We start from the raw sequence: 24,473 nt of genomic DNA, 5'->3' as shown, positions 1-24,473 counted from the left end.
AGCCATCAGGCCTCCTAGGAGCCACTCACACAACGACCACGGATGACTCTGCTCGTTTAGACGACACAGGTCACATGTTTCCAGTGCACACAGGGAAATAGGATAAGGGATACTAAGGATAAAGCTGGAGTTGAGCAAGGGTATTAAGACAGCTTCACAGACTAAGATAATGCCTTAGGAGGTCCTTTCTGAACTCTTTCTTGAGGCTTTCGAAATTTCTATCAATATCACTTAGTAGTCTTAAGACAGCCAATAGTTGGTTTTCTTGGAAGTTGAAAAAGAAGCATTAATTTTATCTTTCTGATGGAGAGGAATTCAGCACTGGAATGACAAGCAGAAAGCCACCAAGGAAACTGTCTTAACATGAATGGCTAATTTATAGTGGCAAGCGCAAGGAGAATCAGATAAATTGAAGGGCTGCCATTAAGTAGACAGAACAGCCAACTGATTGGCTGGAATTTTCATTCTCTGTCCATTGAGCACATTGTTGTGTGTACAATGGGACCACTGGCCACTGCGTGACAAAGCACCCACTTCCGCCGCATGGAGCAAATCCTATCTATGGCCATCTCCTAACCTGTATATGGCTTTCATACGTACGTCATGGAGCTGTCCAGAATATGTTAGACATAGCAATGGATCTGAGATTATGAGTACAGTAAACCTAGATACTTCATAAAGTCATGCAGAATTAAAGATGCTATTTACATTGAATTGAGCTAAGTCACATACAAAACTCAGTTTAAGCCAAGATTTCTCAATGGCAATACTGACCTTTGGGGCTGGAAAATTTCTTCTTTGTGGGGGATGGTCTTGTGCACGCAGGGTGTTTAGAAGCACACCTGGCCTCTCTCCACTAAATGCCAGTCTCACCCCACGCCCACCCCACCCCCCGACAGCTGTGACAGCCACCACAAAATGCCCTTGCGGGAAAAGGGCACACCCTCCCCAGCTGAGAACCAGCGGCTGAAGCATATGGAAGGAGCAGCGCGCTGAGGTATCTAAAGCTGGGCTACGAGGTATGAAAGTTAAAGCTCTTTGAGAAAGAACAAGGATGAGGAAGATGAAAAAAAGTTAGACTTGGTGATGATTAGTGACCAAGAACTTCAAATACTCCAGCGAATTGTGAAGAGGTGCTTAAATACATAAATCAGTGTGTCTGGCCCCCAAGGTTCTCCTAGACCAGTGGTTCTGAAAGTGCGGCTCCCTCATCAGCAGCAGCAGCATCGCCTGGGAACTTCTTAAGAATGCAAATTCTTGAGCCTCACCCAAGATCTACTAAATCAGAAACTCTGGGGGTGGAGCCCAGTACGTTGTGTTCTAACAAGCCCGTGGGGTGACGCTGATGCGCCCTGAAGCCTGGGAACCACTGTCCCAGAAAGTTGAGGCTCCCACTGTGGTCTTCACGGAAGCCTCTCTCGTTTCCCCACATCACAGTCCTCCTACCTTTCAGAGACCCAATAAAATGCTGGAATTTTCTTCCAGAGATCCGTCTCAGCCCCTGTTTAGAACGCACCGCCGTTCACTTCTAAACCGCACATGCTTTACATGCAAAACTTAGTGACCCGTGGTCTTGCTTGCGGGAACATTCTCTGTTGACTTAAGCTGCTCATTGATAATAAAGCTTTACTCAAAAAAAAAACCTCTCTATATAGAGTTAATACCTGATGATACATTTTACACACATGTTTATCCAACCAGCCGTGTGTTCTCCGTCGCAGTCCCGCTGTGAGATGCTGGTGGTGGGCTGCGGCACAGATCCTCGGCTTCGTTAACTTACAATCTATTATTTGCATAACAAGTGACTGTTTTACAAGACTGCAAATTAACAGAATAAAAAAATACTGCATATTGTTCTTGCCAAGATCCCTCACAGTTACTGACCCACACCGTTTTCCAGGCCTTCAGTAACAGCGACACCCCGGTACAGGTCACCATCCAACCAGGACCACCTACTCACCCGGGTGCCCCTCTCCTACAGATTCCGAGGTGAACATGAAGGCCCCTTCCTCGCTTAGAGAATGGTCACACAAGCCATCCACCGGTCCATTCATCTCTTCAATCTGTCCACTCGGCTTCTTCAAGGTAACAATTTTAATGCTGGGACTTGGCCTGAGGGTTCTGTTTGTTTGTTTCCTTCTTTAAACCCAACAGGCTCGTCTCCGCAGAGCCACAGGGCTCACTTCTGCCTAAGTGCCTGCAAGCGCACGTGAGAGTAAAGGTGCGGAGGGATGAGAAGGGAGGGACTGGAGAAGGATGTGTCACTCCCTCCAACTGGCCAGAGCTTGCTCCTGAGTGACTCCTATATATGGAAAAGTGAAAGTGCCTGAATAATCATGTGAGAAAATTGGAGGAGTCCACTTCCGGGGTGTGTGTGTGTGTGTGTGTGTGTGTCTTCTCACCTTGAGGAATTTCAGCCCTTAGCTCTCATCTCCCAAGTCCTAAGCATGTGGCCAATGTATGGCAAAGAAGGTTGTACAGATTCTGCATAAGTGAAGCTCCTCTGGGACTCTGCTTTAGCTCTGCAGCTCACCTCCTCAGTGCACCAAGGTTAACATCCCACGTTGGAGGCGGGGGTCTGTGGTTACTCAGGGATACAAATAAATAGGAAGCAAAAAACTCCTGCCCAGAGATATGGTTTAGGCTGAGATTACAGCACAGGACGCCTTTGCTCTTGGGTGCCCTGCCTCCTCGCCCACACCTTGTCTGAATTGGGCTCTTCCCCTTCTTCTACCTTCTCAGAGCAAGAGTATGCACCTATATTCTGAGTCAGCTTGGATGTTACACAACAGATTCATTTAGAGGAAAAGCTTTTGAGCCCACATTTTTCTGCTCATAGAAATCACAGAAACTGTCAACTTCTCTAAGACGCTGGCAATCACATTGACAAGCAAGATGTTAAAAAAGTATCCGCACGGGCTACAGAGAACAATGATTTTTGGAAAAGGATTCCTGAGAGGCAGATTCATTATGGGGAAATCATCAGAGTCCAGTTTCCCAAAGCTTCTTATGATAAATTGGTCCTATACACTTGAGAAACATCCTGCTCACGTGACTCCTGCATTATTTTTGCTTTGACCAAGAAAAGAAGTGGACAGGATTATATCCTGAACCAATTCCTACACTAAATGACAGCATCTTTCACTTCACTCCCTCCCACTCTCAGATCTAGCTGCATCCTCAGGCCCAAGGAACAATAAGGAATTGAGATCACAGAGAGTGAGAATGGGTGGAGAAACTGGTTCCCACTAGAATGCAATACAAAGTAATCAACCAAAACCTTGTGCATCAAGCACCGGACTGTGGGAAGCAAAAGAGAGGACACAATTGCCCCAATGAACAGTTCTGGCAACCAAATCCCCTCTGTACTTAGGAGCATTTAAAATTTTTTTTTTCCAAATCTTGAGTTTTCCAACTGGTCAACAGTGGCAGTACTATCCCTCCAGGGAATTAAAACCATATTAAAGCGATGTCTTCTGGGATAAAGTAAGAGATTTTACATATACACATTTAATCAGAGGCATTTTACAAAGAGGGGGCTAGAATGCTCAGTCACAAGACTGCAGAAGGTCCAAAGAGGAAGAGGCCACTGGGAAGGGATGGAAAATGAGGAATCAAACAGGGACTTTAGACAACATAGCCTTGTCCCTGTCAACACACAGGAATCCTGCTGTTTGCACTTAAAATATTTCAACATCACTGTCCTTTTGTAAATTTCTTCTGGGTACACTGGTTTCAAGCCTGGAGGCAATGTGAGCTAATGTTTAATGTGAACTGTAGACCTAGGTTACCGCAGCATTTACAACGACAGCCATTATGTTCTAAATGTGCTTTAAGAGAAAGATGAAGTTTCAAGTACTCGTGCAGATTCCTAGAGCTTGCAAGAAGCCAGAAAACAAAGCAGCCTAACTGCCCTCTGAATTCCAAAATGAATAACAGCATCATGGGGCGAAGAGGCATGGGGCGGGGGTGGGGGAGTGGGTGGGATGGAGGGGACAATGTCGGGTCCGGAGAAGCGGCACTTTCAGAAACGTATGCAGGAGGCTTCTGCAGCCTGGACATAAATGCAGAGTGAGTGAAAGATCTGGAAGGTACCTAGTTGAGTATCCATCTTATGAGTCTCATATGACATCCCTACTAACTACTAGGCCACCGTACGCTCTTTCAGCAGATAAATGTTAACAAGAAGTGCACAAAACACGGTGGCTGGGAGTGCAGGCTTCAGGGCTGGAGTCCTGTTTTGCCTCTAACCCACTATGCACCCTGGGGTAGGCTTCCTACACTCTCTAGGCTGCTGTTTCCTCATCTTTAAAGCAGGTTAAATAATTACCTACCTCAGAGCATTGCTGTCAGAACTACAAGAGATCACACGGGTATGCTGGGTATTGAGCATAGTGCTAGCACACAATAAGGGTTTAATAAAATATTACCTAAGCACCTTCTATGTACATACACATGATTTTCTTCTGAAAAAAAAAAATAGCTCACCATATACATGTTATTTGCATCTTGCTTTTCACAATATACTATGGTTCTCTTTTTACATCTCAACATGTAGGCAGACCTCATTTTTAGCACTTGACTAATATCCCACAATGAGGATATACCGTAAATTATTTAACCACTCATTCCCCAATGGCTGGATATTTTCAACTTCTAATTATTTAGTGTTACCATAATGCTGCAGAGAAGATACTAATCATTGGCATCCTTTTATAAAAAGACAAAATGCAAGGGCCTGGCAATGCTGAACTAGACCAAAGATTTCCCTTTTGTAATAAATTTTACCCAGTTAGTGAAAAGAAACAGCACTTCAACAATGAGTTAAAACAGCAGCATCAATCTGCCCCCTTCAGATATAATTGGCAGACCTTGGCAATGACATAATTACTTAGAGAACTGAACCTACGAGAACTACATAGCCCTAATCTGCTATCATAAACTCAAATTAAAGCCTCCCTTACGCAAAGACTGTCCCGTTCTCCCTTACGCATGAATTGTCCTAATGTCCCCCGACCCAGCCCCACTGATTACCTAAGTCCAATACGTGTCAAAGGCCCAGAGTTGATCTCACTTCCATGTAGCAACCTTCAACTCTAAACCTCTGCTGACTAATCTCTGAAGAAACCTGCCTTTGAAAATATCACTTTCAGTTAGATTTACCCCTGAGGAATCTCTAAATGTAAAATATCAAGTGGAAAACCATGTTTCCGATGAACAGTATATGTAAGCCACACTGACCAGTTTCAGGAATAAGCTTAAGGGCACCTTATCCCACATAACACCATGAGGCAGCAGAACTAGTGGAAAGCAGCTGGCCAATGGTGCCCTTTGCTTGCCCCTGCACTGCCATGTATGATGGCTATGCCACAGGCAGAAGAAAGGTCAGTTTGATGACCTAAAACTCTGATGCAGAAGTGGAGTGTGCATCCACCTCTTAAATGCTGTTTAAGTGCAAACATTTCTAAACTTTGGTGAGAAACTCCCCTAACTTAAATGGCATAATAACCACATGGAATATTTGCTTCTTTTGCCCTCATTAAACACAAACTTTTATCACATATGTCATCCTGGAACACAAATAACTTATTCATGAAAAAAGGTAAAACTGACTCAACACCACTTATTGAAGAGGCTGTCTTTTCCACATTGTATATTTTTGCCTCCTTTGTCATAGATTAATTGATCATATGTGTGTGGGTTTATTTCTGAGCTCTCTATTCTGTTCCACTGATCTATGTGTCTATTTTCGTGCCATAACCATACTGTTTTGATTACTATAGATTTGTAGTATAGTCCGAAGTCAGGGAGCATGACACCTCTAGCTTTGTTCTTTTTTCTCAAGATTGCCTTTGTTATTTGGGGTCTTTTGTGGTTCCATACAAATTTTAGGATTATTTGTTCTAGTTGTGTGAAAAACATCATAGGTATTTTGATAGGGATTGCATAACACAGCTACATGTAAAAGAATGAAATCAGAACATTTTCTCACATCATATACAAAAATAAACTCAAAATGAACTAAAGACCTAAATGTAAGACTGAAAACCATAAAAATCCTAGAAGAAAACATAGACAGTACACTCTCTGACATAAGTCTTAACAATATATTTTTGGATCTGTCTCCTCAGGCAAGGGAAACAAAAGCAAAAATAAACAAATGGAACCTAATTAAATTCAAAAGTTTTTGCACATCAAAGGAAGCCATCAACAAAACGAAAGGACAAGCTACTGAATGGGAGAAGATATTTGCAAATGATATGCTTGATAAGGGGTTAATATCCAAACTATATAAAGAGCTCTTATAACTCAATATCCAAAAAACAAACAACCTGATTTAAAAATGGGCAGAAGACCTGAATAGACATTTTTCCAAAGAAGACATACAGATGTCCAACAGGCACTTGAGAAGATGATTAACATTTCTGATTATTAGAAAAGTGCAAATCAAAACTACAATGAGGTACCACCTCACACCAGTCAGAAAGGTCATCATTAAAAAGTCTACAAATAAGAAATGCTGGAGAGGGTGTGGAGAAAAGGGAGCCCTCCTACACTGTTGGTGGGAATGTAAATTGGTACAGCCACTAGGGAAAACTGTATGGAGGTTCCTCAAAAAAAAGAAAGAAAGAAAGGAAGAAAAAAAGAAAGAAAACAGAGCTACCATATGATCCAGCAATTCTACTCCCGGGTATATATCCAAAGAAAACAAAAACACTAATGCAAAAAGATATATGCACCTTAATGTTTATAGCAGCATTATTTACAATAGCCAAGATGTGGAAGCAACCTACGTGTCCATCAACAGATGAATAGAAAAGATGTGGGGACTTCCCTGGTGGCGCAGTGGTTAAGAATCTGCCTGCCAATGCAGGGGACACAGGTTCGAGTGCTGGTCTAGGAAGATCCCGGAGCAACTAAGGCCGTGCGCTACAACTACTGAGCCTGTGCTCTAGAGCCCACAAGCCACAACTGTTGAGCCCACGAGCCACAACTACTGAAGCCCACATGCCTAGAGCCTGTGCTCCACAACAAGAGAAGCCACCACAAGGAGAAGCCTGCACGCCGCAATGAAGAGTAGCCCCCGATCTCCACAACTAGAGAAAGCCTGTGCGCAGCAACAAAGACCCAAAGCAGCCAAAAATAAATAAATTAATTAATTAATTAATTAATTTAAAAAAGAAAAAAAGATGTGGGGGGGGGTGTGTGTGTGTATATATACTATACACACACACACACACACACACACACATATATATAAACATACACATGCACAATGGAATATTATTCAGCCATAAAGAAGAATGAAACTGCCACTTTCAACCACGTGGAAGGACCTGGAGGGTATTATGCTTAGTGAAGTAAGTCACACAGAGAAAGACAAACACTGTATGTTTTCACATATATGTGGAATCTAAAACATAAAACAAATGAATGTAACAAAACAGAAACAGACTCATAGATACAGAGAACAAACGAGTCACTACCAGTGGGGAGAAGCGGGGAGGGGCAAGATAGAAGAAGGAGATTAAGAGGTACAAACTACTAGGTATAAAATAAATAAGATACAAAGATGTAATGTATAACACAGGGAATATAGCCAATATTTTATAGTAATTTTAAATGGAGCATAATCTATAAAAATATTGAATCACTATGTTGTACAGCTAAAACGAATAAAATTGTAAATAAGCTATACTTCAATTAAAAAAATAACTGACTCAGACTGTACATTTAAAAAGTTTTAGGTAATTTCAGCATTATGTGAGCTTCATCCAGTAAAAAGTCCAAATAAGCACCCCATATATAACAGCTATTCTGAAAAGGAAGAAAGAAATGTGGAAAGACTTCGTGGAAAAAGCAGAACCTGAGCTAGACCCCAAAGGAATTACAGGATTTTAAAAGGCAGCAGAGAGAAAGGGAGGCTCTGAGGGGGGCAGTTGGGGAGACTTCACAGCCAAGAAGCCACAGCATTAATTAGAGTTTGTACACTGCTCTGACTCCAACTGAGGGGTGGGGATAACTGGGCAGGGAGGTAGAGGGCTGGGAAGCCAGGGAGGTCAGGAGCTGGGATTCAGAGCAGTAAGTAGCCCTGCAGAGAGGCAAGAAAATGGGAGGTTCCATCTGACAGGAAAAGGCAGCTTCCCAGATGGCATTTGCAGAAGGCATTTCAAGGCAAAGGTGTTGGCCACAGCAGACTGAGGCAAAGGGTGACACTTGGGACAAGCAAGAATAGACCAAAAGCCTGGAAAGGAAGAGGTTGGGGGAAAAGATATATGGGGAATAAGAGATTTTTAAAGCTACCATGTATACCAGGGAATCAAGAAGGCCAAGAACACGACCAGAGCCAGACAGATCCTCAGAACAGGCCTGAGAAGACCCTAAGTTCTCACCTGTGGCTGAACTTCAGGGTCCCAAAAACAGGAAGTCAAGGGTAAGGCAGAGTTGTAGATGGCCTAGCTAAGCACTGAAGAATTCCCTAACATGGAGGCACTCTGCAAAGACTGGGAGAGTATTTTCTTCTTTTCTAGGATCCAGGTATATAAGGAAACTTTGTCAAAACACTAGCTAACCACTAAGCTAATGGAACACAGACTTCATTGGCCACACACAACAAAAGAATATAAAATAGTTCAGAAAAGTATTAAACAACAGTGACCCACAACAAATGGCAACAGCACATGCCAGGGAGAAGAGAATCTTATTCCAGAGTTGCCATATTATAATATTCAAAATGTCCATTTTTCAACAAAAAATTACCAGGCATGCAAAGAAACAAAAAAGTATAGCCCATATGCAAGGAGGAAAAAAAAAAGAAACTAATAGAAACTGTCCCTGAGGAAGCCCATGCATTGCACTTACTAGACAAAGATTTAAAATCAACTGTCATATATTCTCAAAGGTATAAAGGAACCACAGACAAAAAAATTAAAGGAAGCCAGCATGGTGTCTCACCAAACAGAATATCAATAAAGTAATAAAAATGATAAAAATGAACCAACTAGGAATTTTGAAGCTGAAAAGTATAATAATAGAAATCAAGAATTCATTAAAGGGGTTCAACAGCGGATTCAGGCAAAGGAGTCAGTGAATATGAAGATAGGCCAACTGAGATTGTTCAGTTTGAGAAGCAGAAATAGGAAAGAATAAAGAAAAATGAACAGAGTCAGAGAAGCATGTAGGATACCATCAAGTTTAACAACATGTGCATATGGGAATCTCACAGGGATAGGAGAGAGAGAAAGGGGCAGAAAGAATACTTGAAGAAACAATGCTTAAAAACTTCCCAAATTTGGTGAAAGACACAAACTTACAGATTCAAGATTCTCAACAAAATCTAAGCAGGATAAAATCAAAGAGATCCACACTGACACACATTATAGTCAAACTTCTGAAGGACAGACAGAGAGAGATTCTTGAAAGCAGCAAGAGAGGCATCTCATGACATACAAGGAACCTTCTATAGTATTTTTTTTTTTTTGCAGTATGCAGGCCTCTCACTGTTGTGGCCTCTCCCATTGCGGAGCACAGGCTCCAGATGCGCAGGCTCAGCGGCCATGGCTCACGGGCCCAGCCGCTCCGCGGCATGTGGGATCCTCCCAGACCGGAGCACAAACCCGTGTCCCCTGCATCGGCAGGCGGACTCTCAACCACTGCGCCACCAGGGAAGCCCCTCTTCTATAGTATTAACAGACAATTTCTCTTCAGAAACTGTGGAAGCCAGAAGGCAATGAGATAACATATTTAAAGTATTGAAAGGAAAAAAAGAAAACCTGTCAACCAAGAATTCTACATCCAACAAAATTATACTTCAAAAATGAAGGGGAAATTAAGACATTCAGATAAATAAAAACTGAGGGAGTTTGTCACGGTAGACATGCCCTATATGGAATGCTAAAGGGAGGCTCTGGGGCTGAAATTAAACGACAGCAGACAGTAACTCAAAGCCACACGAAGAAAGAAAGAACAATGGTACATACACAGGTACATGCAATGGTACATACACATAGGTAAACATAAAAGGTAGTATTATTGGAGTTTTCTTTCATAACTCTTTTTGTATTTAAAAGACAAATGTATAAAACAATTATAAACCTTTGTTAATGGACACAGTATGTATAAAGTTGCAATTAGGGCCAATAAACATGACAGAGGAGACCGACTGAGCAGTGTCTCTGTATACTACTGAAACTGTGTTGGTATTAATTCAAACTTGATTGCTATGAATTTAAGATGTTAACTGTAATCCACTAAGGAAAAAATCCAGTAAGGTAAGCACTAAGGAAAAAAAAAACCCTAAAGTATATACAGAAAAAGAAACAGCAAAATGGCTGAAGTCCTTTCTCATCCACAATTATTTTAAATACAAATGAATTAAACTCTCCAATTAAAAGGCAGAATGTATTAAAAACAAAACATGATCCAACTATATACTGTTATAAGAGACTCACTTTAGATTCAAATACACAAATAGACTGAAAGTGAAAGGAAGGAAAAAGATATTCTACCCAAATAATAACCAGAAGAGAGCTAGGATGGCTAACCTAATATCAGAGAAAATAGAATTTAAGTTAAAAATTGTTACAAAATAATTACTTTATATATTGATAAAAGGATAAATCCATTGAGAAGATATAACCAATATAAACATATACACACCTAACAACAGAGCACCAAAATACATAGAGCAAAAACTGACAGAATTCAAGGTAGAAATAGTTGGAGATTTCAATATTCCATTTTCAATAATGGACAGAATTATACAGAAGATCAATAAGGAAACAGAGGACTTGAACAACACTATAGACCAACTAGACCTAACTGATGCATATAGAAAAGTCCCCCCGAAAACAGAATATAGATTCTTCTCAACTACACATGGAACATTCTCCAGAATAGACCATATATTAGGTGACAAAACTCTCAAATTTGAAAAGACTGAAATCATACAAAGTATCTTCTTTGACCACAATGGAATGAAGATAGACATCAGTAACAAGAGGAAAACTAGAAAATTCACAAAAACATGAAAATTAACCTGCACAGTGTTGATTCAAAAATGAGTCAAAAAGAAATTATAAATGAAATTAGAAAATACATTGATATGAAGGAAAATAAACATTACCAAATTTATGTTATGTAGCAAAAGCAGTGCTCAGAGTGAAATTTATAGCTGTAAATGCTTATATATTTTTTAAAAGATCCCAAACCAATAACTTAATTTTACACCTTAAAAACCTAGGAAGAACATGTTAAACCCAAAGCTAGCAGAGGGATAACATAATAGAAATTAGAACAGAGATAAATGAAATAGAGACTAGGAAAAATAGAATCAACAAAATGAAAAGTTACTTCTTTGAAAAACCAACAAAATTGATAAACATTGAGCTCAATGGACCAAAAGACATCAAAGAGAAGACTGAAATTATTAAAAGCAGAAATAAAGTTGGTGACATTAGTACAGACCTTAAAATAAAAGGGACTATAAGAGTATACATGAACAATTGTAAGCCAATTAGATAACCTAGAAGAAATGAACAAATTTCTAGCAACATACAAACTACAAAAACTGACCCAAAAATAAACAGAAAATCTGAAAAGAACTATAGCAAGTCAAGAGATTGGATCACCAATCAAAAACCTTCCAATAATGAAAAGCCCAGATCCAGATGATTTCACTGGTAAAGTCCCCCAAATCCTTAATTAAAGAATAATTAATACCAATCCTTCTCAAACTCTTCCAAAAAATAAAAGGAGGCAACACTTCCTAACTCATTCTATTTGGCCAGCATTACACTGAAACCAAAGCCAGACAAAGACATCAGAAAAGAACTATAGACCAATACTGTATTTCCTTATGAATACAGATGAAAGAGTCCTCAACAAAATAATAGCAAACAAGTTCCAGCAACATATTAAGAGAATTACACATCATGAACAAAGATGATTTATCCCAGGAATGCAAGGGTGACTAAAATATGAAAATCAGTGTAATACACTATAGTGATAGAATGAAGGGGGAAAAAACACACGATCATCTCATTTGATACAAGAAAAGCATCTGGAAAATCCTGTCTTACATGATAAAAACACTAAACAAACTTGGACTAGAAGGAACTTCCTCAACATGATAAACGGCATTTATGGAAAAACTACAGCTCACGTTACACTCAAAGGCGAATAACTGAAAGATTCCCCCCCACCCCCCAAGATCAGGAACAAGAGAAGGATGCCCATTTCACCACTTCTATTCAACACTGTACTGGAAGTTCCAGTCAGAGCAAATGGGCAAGAAAAAGAAATAAAAGGCACTGAAATTGGAGAGAAAGAACTAAAACTATCTCTATTTGCAGATAACATAATCTTGCATATAGAAAATCCTAAGGAATCCACACAAAAGTAAACTATTAGAGCTTATAAACTAATTCAGCAAAGCTTTGGGGTACATGATCAACACACAAAAATCAGTTGTATTTCTATACATGATCAATGAACAATGTGAAAAGGAAATTAAGAAAACAATTTCAGGGCTTCCCTGGTAGTGCAGTGGTTGAGAATCTGCCTGCCAATGCAGGGGACATGGGTTCAAGCCATGGTCTGGGAAGATCCCACATGCCGTGGAGCAACTAAGCCTGTGCACCACGACTACTGAGCCTGTGCTCTAGAGCCCACAAGCCACAACTTCTGAAGCCCGTGTGCCACAACTACGAAGCCCATGAGCCTAGAGCCCGTGCTCCACAACAAGAGAAGCCACCCCACAGAGAGGTGGGATGGGGAGGGTGGGAGGGAGACGCAAGAGGGAGGGGATATGGGGATATATGTATACGTATAGCTGATTCACTTTTTTATACAGCAGAAACGAATACACCATTGTAAAGCAATTATACTCCAATAAAGATGTTAAAAAAAAAAGAGAAGCCACCCCAATGAGAAGCCCACACACCGTAACGAAGACCCAAGACAGCCCAAAATAAATTAATTAAAAAAAAAGAAAACAATTCCATTTATAATAGCATCAGAAAGAATAAAATAATTAGAAAAATTTAAGGAGGTTCAAGATTTTTACACTGGAAAACTAAAAATTGCTGAAATAAATTTAAAAAATCCTAACATCTCATATTCATGGGTTGGAAAACAAACAGTTACAATGGCAATGCTACCCAAAGCAATCTACAGATTCAATGCAATCTCTATCAAAATCCCAGAGGCCTCTTTTGCACAAATGTAAAAGCTTATCTTAAAATTAATATGGAATTGAAAAGGATCTCAAATAGCCAAAACAATCTTGAAAAAGAAAAATGAGGTCGGAGGACTCACATGTCCCAAATTTCAAAACTTACTACAAAGCTACAGCAATCAAAACAGTATCTGATACTGGCATAAGCAAAATGTTTCCAAAACTAGAAAGCAATACAACATCCCCAAACCTCTGGGTTTTCTTAGGCTGGTTTCTCATACTGAAATAAAAGCAAAACGTTTCATATTAAATGGTGCTGTGAGGTTCTAATTACAAGGTTCAATTGTATTAGGCTTCTTTAAAAAAAAAAGTTGAGTTTTATTCTGGTGTAATTTATGGTAACTGTGGGAAATTTTTAGAAAATACAGAAAAGAAAAATAATATAGTACATCCTTCCACTCATAGGTTGATGAGCATAGTTCATACACTGGTATATTTTCTCTTGAAGGAAATATATCCATATATCTATATAGGTATAGTCCCGTGTATGTGTTACTTAGATAAAAATTTGAGAGTTGGGGCTTCCCTGGTGGTGCAGCGGTTGAGAGTCCGCCTGCCGATGCAGGGGACGCGGGTTCGTGCCCCGGTCCGGGAAGATCCCACATGCCACGGAGCGGCTGGGCCTGTGAGCCATGGCCGCTGAGCCTGCGCGTCCAGAGCCTGTACTCCGCAACGGAAGAGGCCACAACAGTGAGAGGCCTGCGTACCGCAAAAAAAAAAAAAAAAAAAAAAATTGAGAGTTAATTAAACCTGTCGAGTTCTAGTTCCAAACAAGATGGAATAAGCACGATAAGCACACTCCACCCTGTCTCTCCCACTGAATGCAGCTATAACATCTGGACAGAATGCATGGAGTAGCTGTTTGAGGATTCTGAAAAGTAAACAGTAGTAGGCAAATAGGGGAAGAGACCAAAAAGGCAGTGAGGTTCCCTTTTTCCCCCCCACTCCTGTATCCTGGACCCAAGGCAGTGCAAAACTCAGCAGTGGGTGCCAGGGCCCACACAGAGAAAGCTCTGGGAGAGGCCCTTTTATTGACTTGATCAAGAGCAGGAAAGGGGATTCCCTAAGTTTGCAAGAGTGGAGGGAAATCCTTTGGGTTTCTTTTTCTTTTTTCCATTCTCTTGAGCCCCAGCCCCCAGACAATTCCATGGTGACAAAATTGGCAGTGGAGGCCCGTGGGCACCTAAAATTCTAAGGGAGGGGAAACTTCCTCTCTGAATGGAGGAGCTGTGATCCCAAGAAAGTGGAACCAATCCCTGTTGTTTTTTCTGTGTGTATCTTCTGCCACTTGGCTTCAGATACAGGCTTGGCCATACGAAGTGTACAGCAGAATGGGGTAACTGAAACCCAGCTTTCTGGACAAAAGACCGAAAAGAGGAGGCCCAGAGTGGGGAAAAAACTGGAAAGATCACCGAGGGAAGAGCTCAGAAAGAGATCCAATAACACTGTAAGATGCTAATAATAGGGGAAACTGGGTTCAGAATACACAGAAACTCTGTACTAACTTTGCAATAATTCCGTAAATCCAGAAGTGTTCTAGGGACTTTCCTGGTGGCGCAGTGGTTTAGAATCCGCCTGCCAATGCAGGGGACACGGGTTCAATCCCTGGTCTGGGAAGATCCCACATGCCACAGAGCAACTAAGCCTGTGTGCCACAACTACTGAGCCTGCACTCTAGAGCCCGTGAGCCACAACTCCTGAACCCCATGCGCCTAGACCCCGTGCTCCACAACAAGAGAAGCCACCGCAATGAGAAGCCTGTGCATGGCAACAGAGTAGCCCCCGCTCGCCACAACTAGAGAAAGCCCATGTGCAGCAAAGAAGACCCAACACAGCTAAAAATAAAATAAACAAATTTACTTTTTAAAAAAACTGTTCTAAAAATTTTTTTAAACTAAATATTTACCTTGGCTCCTTCACTCTTATGTTCATTCACGTTACTCACTGAATTATTTACTGAGCACCTACTATGTCGTGTCCCAGGCACTAGTCTATTCTCTGGAGATACAAACAGCAAAACAAAACCTAGCATGATTCCTGCCATCAAGGAGTTTGCAGCAGAAAATGAAAAATAATAATAAGTGGTTGCCAAGCCATAGAAATAAAGTTACCACTTCAAAATTAAAAATTATCTTCTTGAGTCTTCATTGTAGAAGAAAAATCTATGAGAAGTTAAAAGCCCAGGCTGAAGACCGTACAATCTGTCAACTGACAATCAACAAGCAGGATTTCCAAGGAGGACTCATAGGCAGTTCTGGAGCCAAACAAGGCAAATCCCTAGCAGGCGGCCCAGCCCCTGGCCTTAGCAGGAACAATTACTTTGAATCTAGGCTTACACCAGAAGGCCAGGCTAGCTGTTGGCTCTCTGCAAGCCAGACTGTGCTGGGGACAAGACATGGATAGGAAGCCACATGCCCTACTGGGGTGCAGTCTCAGTAGTGGCAGGAAGGCAGCTGGGCAGCATGACCAGGACAGGCTCCACCTCAGCTACACAGGGATCCACGCATCCACCCTCCTCCCATGCTCACATGCCACATATTCTTTCTTTGAACATGAACTAAACACCTACTGTATACCAGGAATAGGGTAGGCCCTCCACAGTAAGGACAAACATAGGTATTCCAGGAGACACTGGGAGAAAATGTTCTAGGCAACGGGAAGAACATTTACCGAGACCCACAAGCTAGAGAGAGCGTGAAGCCTTCATGATTTTTCAAGCGGTTCAGTGAGGCTGGGGCGTGGGCTGGGGCACTGTCAGAGAGAAGACTAGAGGTGGTGGCAGAGGCCAGATCGTGAAGGGCTCTGTGGGTCCTATAAGGAGTTCAGACTTTTTCTTGATGACAAAGGGAAGCTCGTGAAGGGTTTCAAGCAAAAGACGTGCATGGATGGGGCATATGATCAGATGCAGACTTTTACAGAAACCATTTTGCCAGCTGCTGCTATTGTTCTATGGTGACCAGACTAGAGAGGGCTGCCCTGGAGGCAGAGAGATTACATGGCATAGGCGGAAAGCAGAAGTGGGATTTGATACCTCACTGGATGTAGGAAGCAAAAAGGTGGGAGGATTCAGGGATGACTTCCACGTGTCTGACCTGGGTGAATTCATGGGATGCCAGAGTAGAGTAATAATGACAATAAACACAAACACTGTGTGCTCCCAGGATGAGTCAGACCCTGCCAGGAGGTGAGTGAGTGCTGGCGCTCTGGGGAGGACTGGGTGCTCTCAGGGACCTGTGTCAGTCTCCTACCCTGCAAATGCTGGCGTATTTGCCTTTACGTCATTCCCCAGGTCTTACTCAACAGGACAGGATGTATTAAATGAGCCTCCAGAAAGTTGAAGCAGTATTTACAGATATAAAATTTGAAAATAACCCCACACCCTGAACAAGCCATTTCTGTAAGGATTTCTACAAATATGTGATTCTATATTTTAAAAAAAGCAATATTCTGAAGGTTCTTGTTATCACGAAGTAAACACTACTCTTTTTTATGTAAGCAAACACACTCGCCAAGGTAAATATCCAACTGAAGTAAAAATGGAGGCGACATGGGTGTGTTTAAATTAGCCAGTAATTTTGGAGGAAAAAGCAGAAAGTTGGGTGGGATGGAAGAGCAGCCTATGATTGGCCAGCGGATCTCCCAACTCAGCGTAAACTTGGTGGAGGGAAGGAAGGGGTGGCCTACACAAGCCCAACGTTGTTAGGGAATCACTAATTCAGAGTGCTTCTATGGAATTCTCCGCTGGGCTAAAAATAGCTTTGCTGTAGAATGACTTCGTATTTTTAAAGTAGAAAAACACTGAGTCAAGTCTATGAGTCAATTCACAGCAATCAATATGAATGTTAAATATACTATACATGGTTTCAAGGAATTAGCCATCACCTCTCAACTCTAAACTTAGAAGATAGCTAGGATGTGTCTAGACATCTGTCAGCTTACCCCTAAAGACTATACATATGCACATAACTTCCATTTTGAAATAGAATCATCATGGCCGTAGCCAGTCATTATAAATCAGTTTTATTTTAAAAACTGAAGATTATATATATACACTATTGATACTATGTAGAAAATAGATAACTAATGAGAACCTACTGTATAGCACAAGGAATTCTACTCAGTGCTCTGTGGTGACCTAAATGGGAAGGAAATCCAGAAAAGAGGGGATATATGTATACGTATAGCTGATTCACTTTGCTATACAGTAGAAGCTAACACAACATTGTAAAGCAACTACACTCTAATAAAAATTTTAAAAAATAAATTAAAATTGAAGGTTATCCCAACTGACCTTATTACGTTCATAGAAATTTAAAATATCACATCCTTCCCTCTAAGTCAACTCACCATAAACTCATCAACACTGGTGGGAAATCTGGGAAGTGTATGGATTGACAGTGAACTATATGACCTCAGTCCACAATTTACTAAATGGAGTTAAATCGTTGACCTACGGTTTCACAATACAGCCAAAGGGTATGGCAGAGACAGAAGTCGTCACCTTTTTCCCAGAATAGTTTCTTCACTAAACAAATCCCCATCTCAAACACCTAAACAGGGAGGGTGAACATTTTAGAGGCAAAAATTGTAGAGAAAGAAAATTACAGTCATGAAGTCATCTGGCTTTAGTCTTCTCTTGATATTTTGCCTTTCTCTTGTTTACTCCAGACAATATTTTTATATAAATGAATAGTGTTGTTGAGGTCTAAATATTTTAAATGACATAAGAAACTAAAATCATTATTTAGGTAATATAGGCCAAACTGACCCTCCAATACAAAAATAAATAAAATTTGGTCAGAAGTATTTCATGTTTTGAAATGTCTATAAAATTGTCTCATTTGGGGGGTTGAAAACAGATTTTAAAAACCTTTGTGAATGCAAACTATTACATTTAGAATGGATAAACAGCAACGTCCTACTGTATAGCACAGGGAACTACATCCAATCTCCCGGGATAAACCATAATGGAAAAGAATATAAAAAAGAATGTAAAGATGTGTGTAACTGAGTCACCCTGCTATACAGCAGAGACTGGCACAACATTAAATCAACTATACTTCGATAAAAAAAAAAAAAAACTGTGAAAAAACCCCACAAACCTATGTGGAAGCAGCCTCCCATTTCTACTCTGTCTCTGATGTCTCTGATGCCAATTTTCCATATTAATAAATACATATAGAAAGTCTTGCGGTTTACAAAGCACCCCTGCAAGTGTCAGCTCAGTCAGCTCTCACAATGACTCAGCAGGGTACTGTCCCCATTTAACAGAGGAGGAAGCCCAGGCCCAGAGAGATTCGGTGATTTATTTTGGGTTACACAACTGGTAAGCGACACCATCCTCAAACTCAGTCCTTCCAACTCCAAATATTCTCTCCTTTTCCCACTGTGCTGCCAGTTAAAAGCGCTTCATTTTTTTCCTAATTCAAGATAATAAAAAAGTAATTACCCACAAAGTGTGGTTACTTATTTAGCTGCTGCCAGCTACTCTAATACTTTCTGCTACCAGAGATCAGGAAAAAAGCCTTTCTCAGCCTCAAATGCAGAAAGCTTGCTATTGAATACTCCAGAATTACACCAAAGGGTCCTCGGACAATGAGGCAAACACATCTCTACTTCCACCGCTCAGTGTGATCTGCTTTTGCTGGCTTCTGAGCCATGAGGATCACTTGTACTGCAGCACCATATCTAGTGAATCACCAGACACCATAATGGAGCAAGTGACACTGTGCTCAGCCTGGGCTCTGAACCTACAGCATGAACTAAAGGCACTGCAGGCACAGTGCCCACCACGCACCTCCCCCATCACCCCCACCCAGGCAGCAGCCTCCTCACCTTCCTTAAAACTGCTGCACTGCTGCTCGGCCCTCAAACTCCTCCAGTGACCCATGTGCCTACCAAACACATTTTCTTTCTTCTCCAGTCCATTCTCCTCCACACACACCTTCTGAGTATAACTTTGGCCTTTGTTATTCAGTGTGGTTCCCTAATGAACAGCCTCAGCATCACCTGCCCACTTGTTAGAAATGCAGAATGTGGGGCTCCACCCTAGACTCGGAAATTAGAATCAACACTTGAACAGAATCCCCTCTCCCCCATTAATTTATAAGAAATTAAAATTTGAGAAGCACTACCCTAGGAAAAAGGACAAAGCAAGTGAACCTCCTCCTGTCTGGTTGTCACCCCGTGCTGCCCTTGGGTACCAGTATCTCAGGCTCTAAGAAGGTGTTATGGCCAAGTTCAAACCCTCCAGCGACAGCTCATCTATTCCCACAGTATATCCAATTCAGCTAGGTTTCACGGTTCCGCAAAATAACCTGCTTAATATTTAGCAAAGTAGTCACACTAAAGTATGAATAGCTAATAATGCCTACAAACAGTGGGCTCTGATAGAATGTTACTGAGAGAACACAGTGATAGCAAGAAAGTTGTAAAGTCACAGAAATCTGGGTTTGCATCTCAGCTCTCTCAATGATTAGCTGTGAGTCTCAGAAGCTTTAAAAACTCTCTGAACTTCCATTGCTGCCTCTGTAAAATAAGGACAATCCCTGCCTTACAAAGGGAGTAGACATACTGCAAAGCATCTTGCATACGTTGCCTGGCACATAGTAAGTGCTCTCTTCCTTTTGAATGAATGAGCCAGTAACATCAGAGAAAACTGAATTTCAAAATCATGTTGATGCAAATAAATATCTAGTTGGTGCTGCTCCGGCCAGTGTAGCCACACAGGGGACATTCTGGAGTAGGCAAGCATTTCTTGTGACATGGAAAATCGCATCAGCCAACCGCCACGAGCCTGGAAGTCACACACCACACCTCTCCTACCTGGTAGCTTCTCCTACACTAACTTATACTTTGGAGTCCTCTGATTCAAAAGCTCTTCTCCCTTTCTCCTTGGAAAAACTGTTTAATCATCAAATAAAACGGCCAAAAGTATTAGCAGTGGTGGAAGTAATAAGTTTAAACGGCAATAAGCTCATTTTTAGCACTTAAAATATCATTTCAGCAATATCATCAATGGACAAGTTACAAACTAGAATTGTTTTTATTATTCAGTATAACTGGTAAAATCATGCTTTAATCTGATTTTTTTTTTTTTTTTTTTTTTGCCACACCGTGCAGCCTGTGGGATCCCAGTTCCCCAACCAGGGATCAAATCCATGTCCCTGCATTGGAAGCACAGAGTCTTAACCACTGGACCTCCAGGGAAGTCCCTAGCCTGATTTTTAAACTGTCTGTTTGATTACTGATTATACTTGAAGGAAATTAATTTGAAAAAATCTAAGTTAAAATACATGGAAATAATTTTTAAAGATAATCCTTAAATCAGACTGGGCATCTTATAAGTTTTTCAGAATTAATAATGCTTCATTAATTTGTTAAACAAAAGACCAAAAAAAGCACAAAACATGAATGGAAAAAAAGATACAGTTAACTAAAATAAAACAACATTTCTGCCTAACAATAAACACCATAAACCAAGTTAAAAGGCAACCCATCAACTGAGAGATTTCCCAACACATACAACCAACAAAGAAAATCAATAAGAAAAAGACAAACAAATCAATAACAAATATAAGCAAACAATATGAACGAGCAACTCCCACAAGAGCAAACCCATTGTGCAATAAACATGAAAAGGTCTGTAACCTCATTAACATCAGGGAAAATGCAAATTAACAAAGAAGCTACCACATTACACTCGGTTATGGGCAAAAATGTTGAAGTGTGACATTACCAAGTACTGGAAAGGAAATGGCACAAAAGGAACCCCATATCCTGCCGGTAGGATTGTCTAGTAAACTCACATGACCGCTTTGGGAAGCAATTTCACCCTCGTCCAGAAGCTCGAGAATGGGCACCGGCACCACACATGGGGGCCTCATCTCCCCTAGAGCAGCGTTTTCCGAAGTGTGATCGCTGAGCTGGAGCAGCACCACCCGGGAGCCTGTTAGAAACGCAAATTCTCCAGCCCCAGCCCAGACTTACTGCCTTACTGGGGGTGCATTCTAAAAAGCCCTCCAGGGACAGGGAGGGTGGGAGGGAGGGAGACGCAAGAGGGAATAGATAGATATGGGAACATATGTATATATATAACTGATTCATTTTGTTGTAAAGCAGAAACTAACACACCATTGTAAAGCAATTATACTTCAATAAAGCTGTTAAAAAATTTTTTTTAAAAAAAGGTGATATGTAAGATTAAAAAAATAAATAAATAAATAAAAAGCCCTCCAGAAGGTTCTGGTGCATGCTCGAGTTTCTCACACATTTCGTCCTTACCTGTTTCATCAGGACATTGTGTCAGAATACCAGGGACGTGGTCCTTGATACATTCTCTGGGAAGGTGGTCTGACAGACAGACCTTGGTTTACCAGGACAGCATGTCGCTGAGAGTCAAAGGACAGTGTGCAGACAATCAGATTTCCTCAAAGGCACACATCTGCACAAAGAGGTACATACAAAGACGTATGTATACAAATAAAGCATTTAAAATAGTCTAAACAGCTGCCTGTAGAAGAAGAGGTACGACAGTACACTATACAGCAGTTAAAACAGACGAAGTAGATATTCATGAACCGGCAGGGATAAATCTTGAAAATATAACATGAATGAAAAAAAGCAAGCTGCAGAACGACACCTATAGGATGATACCATTTAACACTGTTAAAATCTCACCCCAAAATACTGATGCTATCTTTGAATAAATAAATTAGCATTTGTGTGAAAACATCAGGGGTGTATCTGGGAAGTAAATCTACTGATCTCAAGGTAATGGTTATCTGTGGGCAAGAAATGAGAGGAATGGGATGGAGGAGGACAAAAAGAACATCAACTGTAAGATTTTAGTCTTTTTTTGACTGTCAAATATATGATAAAAAGTTAGTATTTGTTAGATCTGGGTTGGGGTAGAAGATACGGCTTGCATTATTCTGTGTATTCTTGTGCATATTTGGGGTATTTCATAATAATTAAAAAAATTTAAAGTAGCATTTCATTATACTTGTTAATACTAGAAAACCGCATTTCTGTACAAAAAGAAATGTTTCAAAGCCACAGCCTCAAGAGGTGTAGGGCCTTTAAAAACTGAATCTTTGTGACACCTAGTGGTAGTAGTAATAGTTACAATTTAATACACAATTAGAAACAAACTTGATTCAATGTATTAATACCTGATTTCTTGGTTTAATTAAATTTCACAAAAAATTTAATACTTGTTCTTTTTGTTTCTATTTTTGTTTTCAGTGGTCTGTACTTGAATATTTTTAATGGGCATGACACTTTAGAATAAGGTTATCATCTCATATTCATTAATTATATGGCTCAGCCACTGGTCTCCTGAAAAATGTGTCAATTACATCAGTTCTAGTGTCCCCCAAACAAGGGCGTCCCTGCCATCCCATTCTCTGGGTCAGTGACAGCAGCAGCAGCAGCTCTGAGCTTCTTACACCCTGCTACATACCCAGCTGCCAGGCATCCTTTCTGCCCCGGACCTACACCTCCTGCATGATCCCTCTAAGCCCTCAATTGCTCCACCATTACTCCAGGCCCCAGGCTCTTCCTACATCGTTCATATCCACACAATCAGCTTCCAAGTTGGCTTACAGAATGTGCCATGTCTGCACTTGTTTGCTTTACATCCCCCACTAAACTGTGAGTGACTTAAGAGTAGGAACCACGTCTAGCACAGATGTTCCCCCACAAGAACCTAGAACAGTTCCTAGCACATAGTAGGTACACAATACATGTTACTGATGAATTTCCACTACGACAACCCAGGTCCCGACCTTCATTACCTGAAGCCTAGACTAAGACAACAGCATCCTTAGCCAGAACCATCCTAAACACCACCAATTAAGCATCTTAAAACGTCTCTTTGCAAAAGAACACCACTTTCTCACACCCTGTTCCTAATAAAGTTTTTCAACGTACACTTCTCATTTCCGTTCTCTCTCAGCCTAGACTTCTTAGCTTGGACTTTAATATGCTTCATAATCTGATCCAGATCAACTTTTCTGAACTTCCCTCCTACTTCATCCCTGCACAGATCTGCTACTCCTCAGGCAGCCTGCAGGCATTCCTGCCTTCATTTCTCTGCTCAATTTCTCCTTCTACCCACCCACAATCAATTCTGAACCTTTCTTCTTTGTTTTTTATGTGTTTTGTATGTTTTGATCTCTCACTTCCATGAAGCTCTAAGTGACTTCTGTCCATGTAAAAAGTTCATAGCACTAACTACCAACTGGTCCTTTGCCACTTCCATCATGATTTACCTTCTCGCCTGTGCCCTTGCTCACCGTGCGGGGAAGAGCTTTGCAGTGGCACTGAGCACCTCTCACACCAGTCTGTGCACCCAGAGACCAGCTAAGAGGGGAGCCTCAGAGGGGAGCCAACCTAGAGAGACTTGTTGAAATGAGGTAAGCCAGGTAGAGTGGGGGGGAGGCCATTGACTGCAATTAGGATAAGCCCTTATCATCTTTAAGCTGGAGGAACCTGGCACATGATTCTGAATAATGTGTTAAACAAGCGGGTCTCTTATAATTTGATGAGGGACTGACGACAGTGACATAAGGTGATGAGCTAAAAAACCTATCACCGGTGGCTTCGGAACATGAGAGAAAAGAGGAGCGAGTATCAGGCTCCTTGTATTGGACAAGAAGTATGAGAACCACAAGAGGGTTGAGGAAGGCTCCCACCTTATAAACTGGGCACCTGTACAGTAATGAAGCCGCCTGTGATACTGCAGAGGTGAGGAGGGGAGAGAGTGTCTAGGAAAATAAAGTCAACTATGTTTCAGACACAGCTGTTTCTGTAACACTCTTAGCACACACAAATACATTCAGTAGTATAAATATTTCACACAGACTGGGCAATGAGGCCAGCTCCAGCACATTAGCTGGACAGCTCGGAACAGTGACTTTCTGAAACTTCCTTTCTCTAATACATTCAAATCCAGGCTCCTATCAACAATCCCATGAACCCCCAGTAGAGCCTTCAGCATTAAGAAGGGCTCAGTGTTAGCCCCCTTCTCTCTCCTTCACCAACTTCACACCTGACCCCTTTCCACCCACTCACAAGCCCACTTCTATCTTGCCCCAATCCTGACAGTGTGTGTTTAGGCTGGACAATGGGCATTGGTCCTGCTCCTGATTGATAGTCAAGCTCCTTGGTAAACACTGACTCCTTGGCTGGGCCAAATCTTTGCAAAATACTCTACCACGAGCTGTGCTGTTTG

General features: G+C 41.2%; 1 protein-coding gene across 8 annotated transcripts in view; it reads right to left on the bottom strand.

The window, feature by feature from the left end:
* MAT1A (methionine adenosyltransferase 1A) overlaps nt 1–24,473 on the bottom strand; it is an 80,861-nt gene that overhangs the window by 15,126 nt on the left and 41,262 nt on the right. For 3 of the 8 annotated variants that reach the window (XR_011376773.1, XR_009559253.1, XR_009559254.1), the window contains one exon: nt 21,521–21,680. The exons of 4 other annotated variants lie outside the window; for them this stretch is intronic. Coding sequence is in view for 1 of the 4 variants with exons in the window: in XM_070043824.1 (XP_069899925.1) it covers nt 1,961–2,054 (94 nt within the window). In the remaining 3 variants the exon portion in view is untranslated. Of the gene's footprint in view, nt 1–1,960; nt 5,774–21,520; nt 21,681–24,473 lie in introns of those variants that run through there. One more of the 8 variants, XM_070043824.1, reaches the window with a different exon arrangement.

Source organism: Globicephala melas, chromosome 16 (genome assembly GCF_963455315.2).
Source record: "Globicephala melas chromosome 16, mGloMel1.2, whole genome shotgun sequence".
Taxonomy (NCBI): Eukaryota; Metazoa; Chordata; class Mammalia; order Artiodactyla; family Delphinidae; genus Globicephala; species Globicephala melas.
The sequence above is the reverse complement of the archived record's forward strand: the minus strand, read 5'-3'. Positions and strand labels throughout refer to the sequence as shown.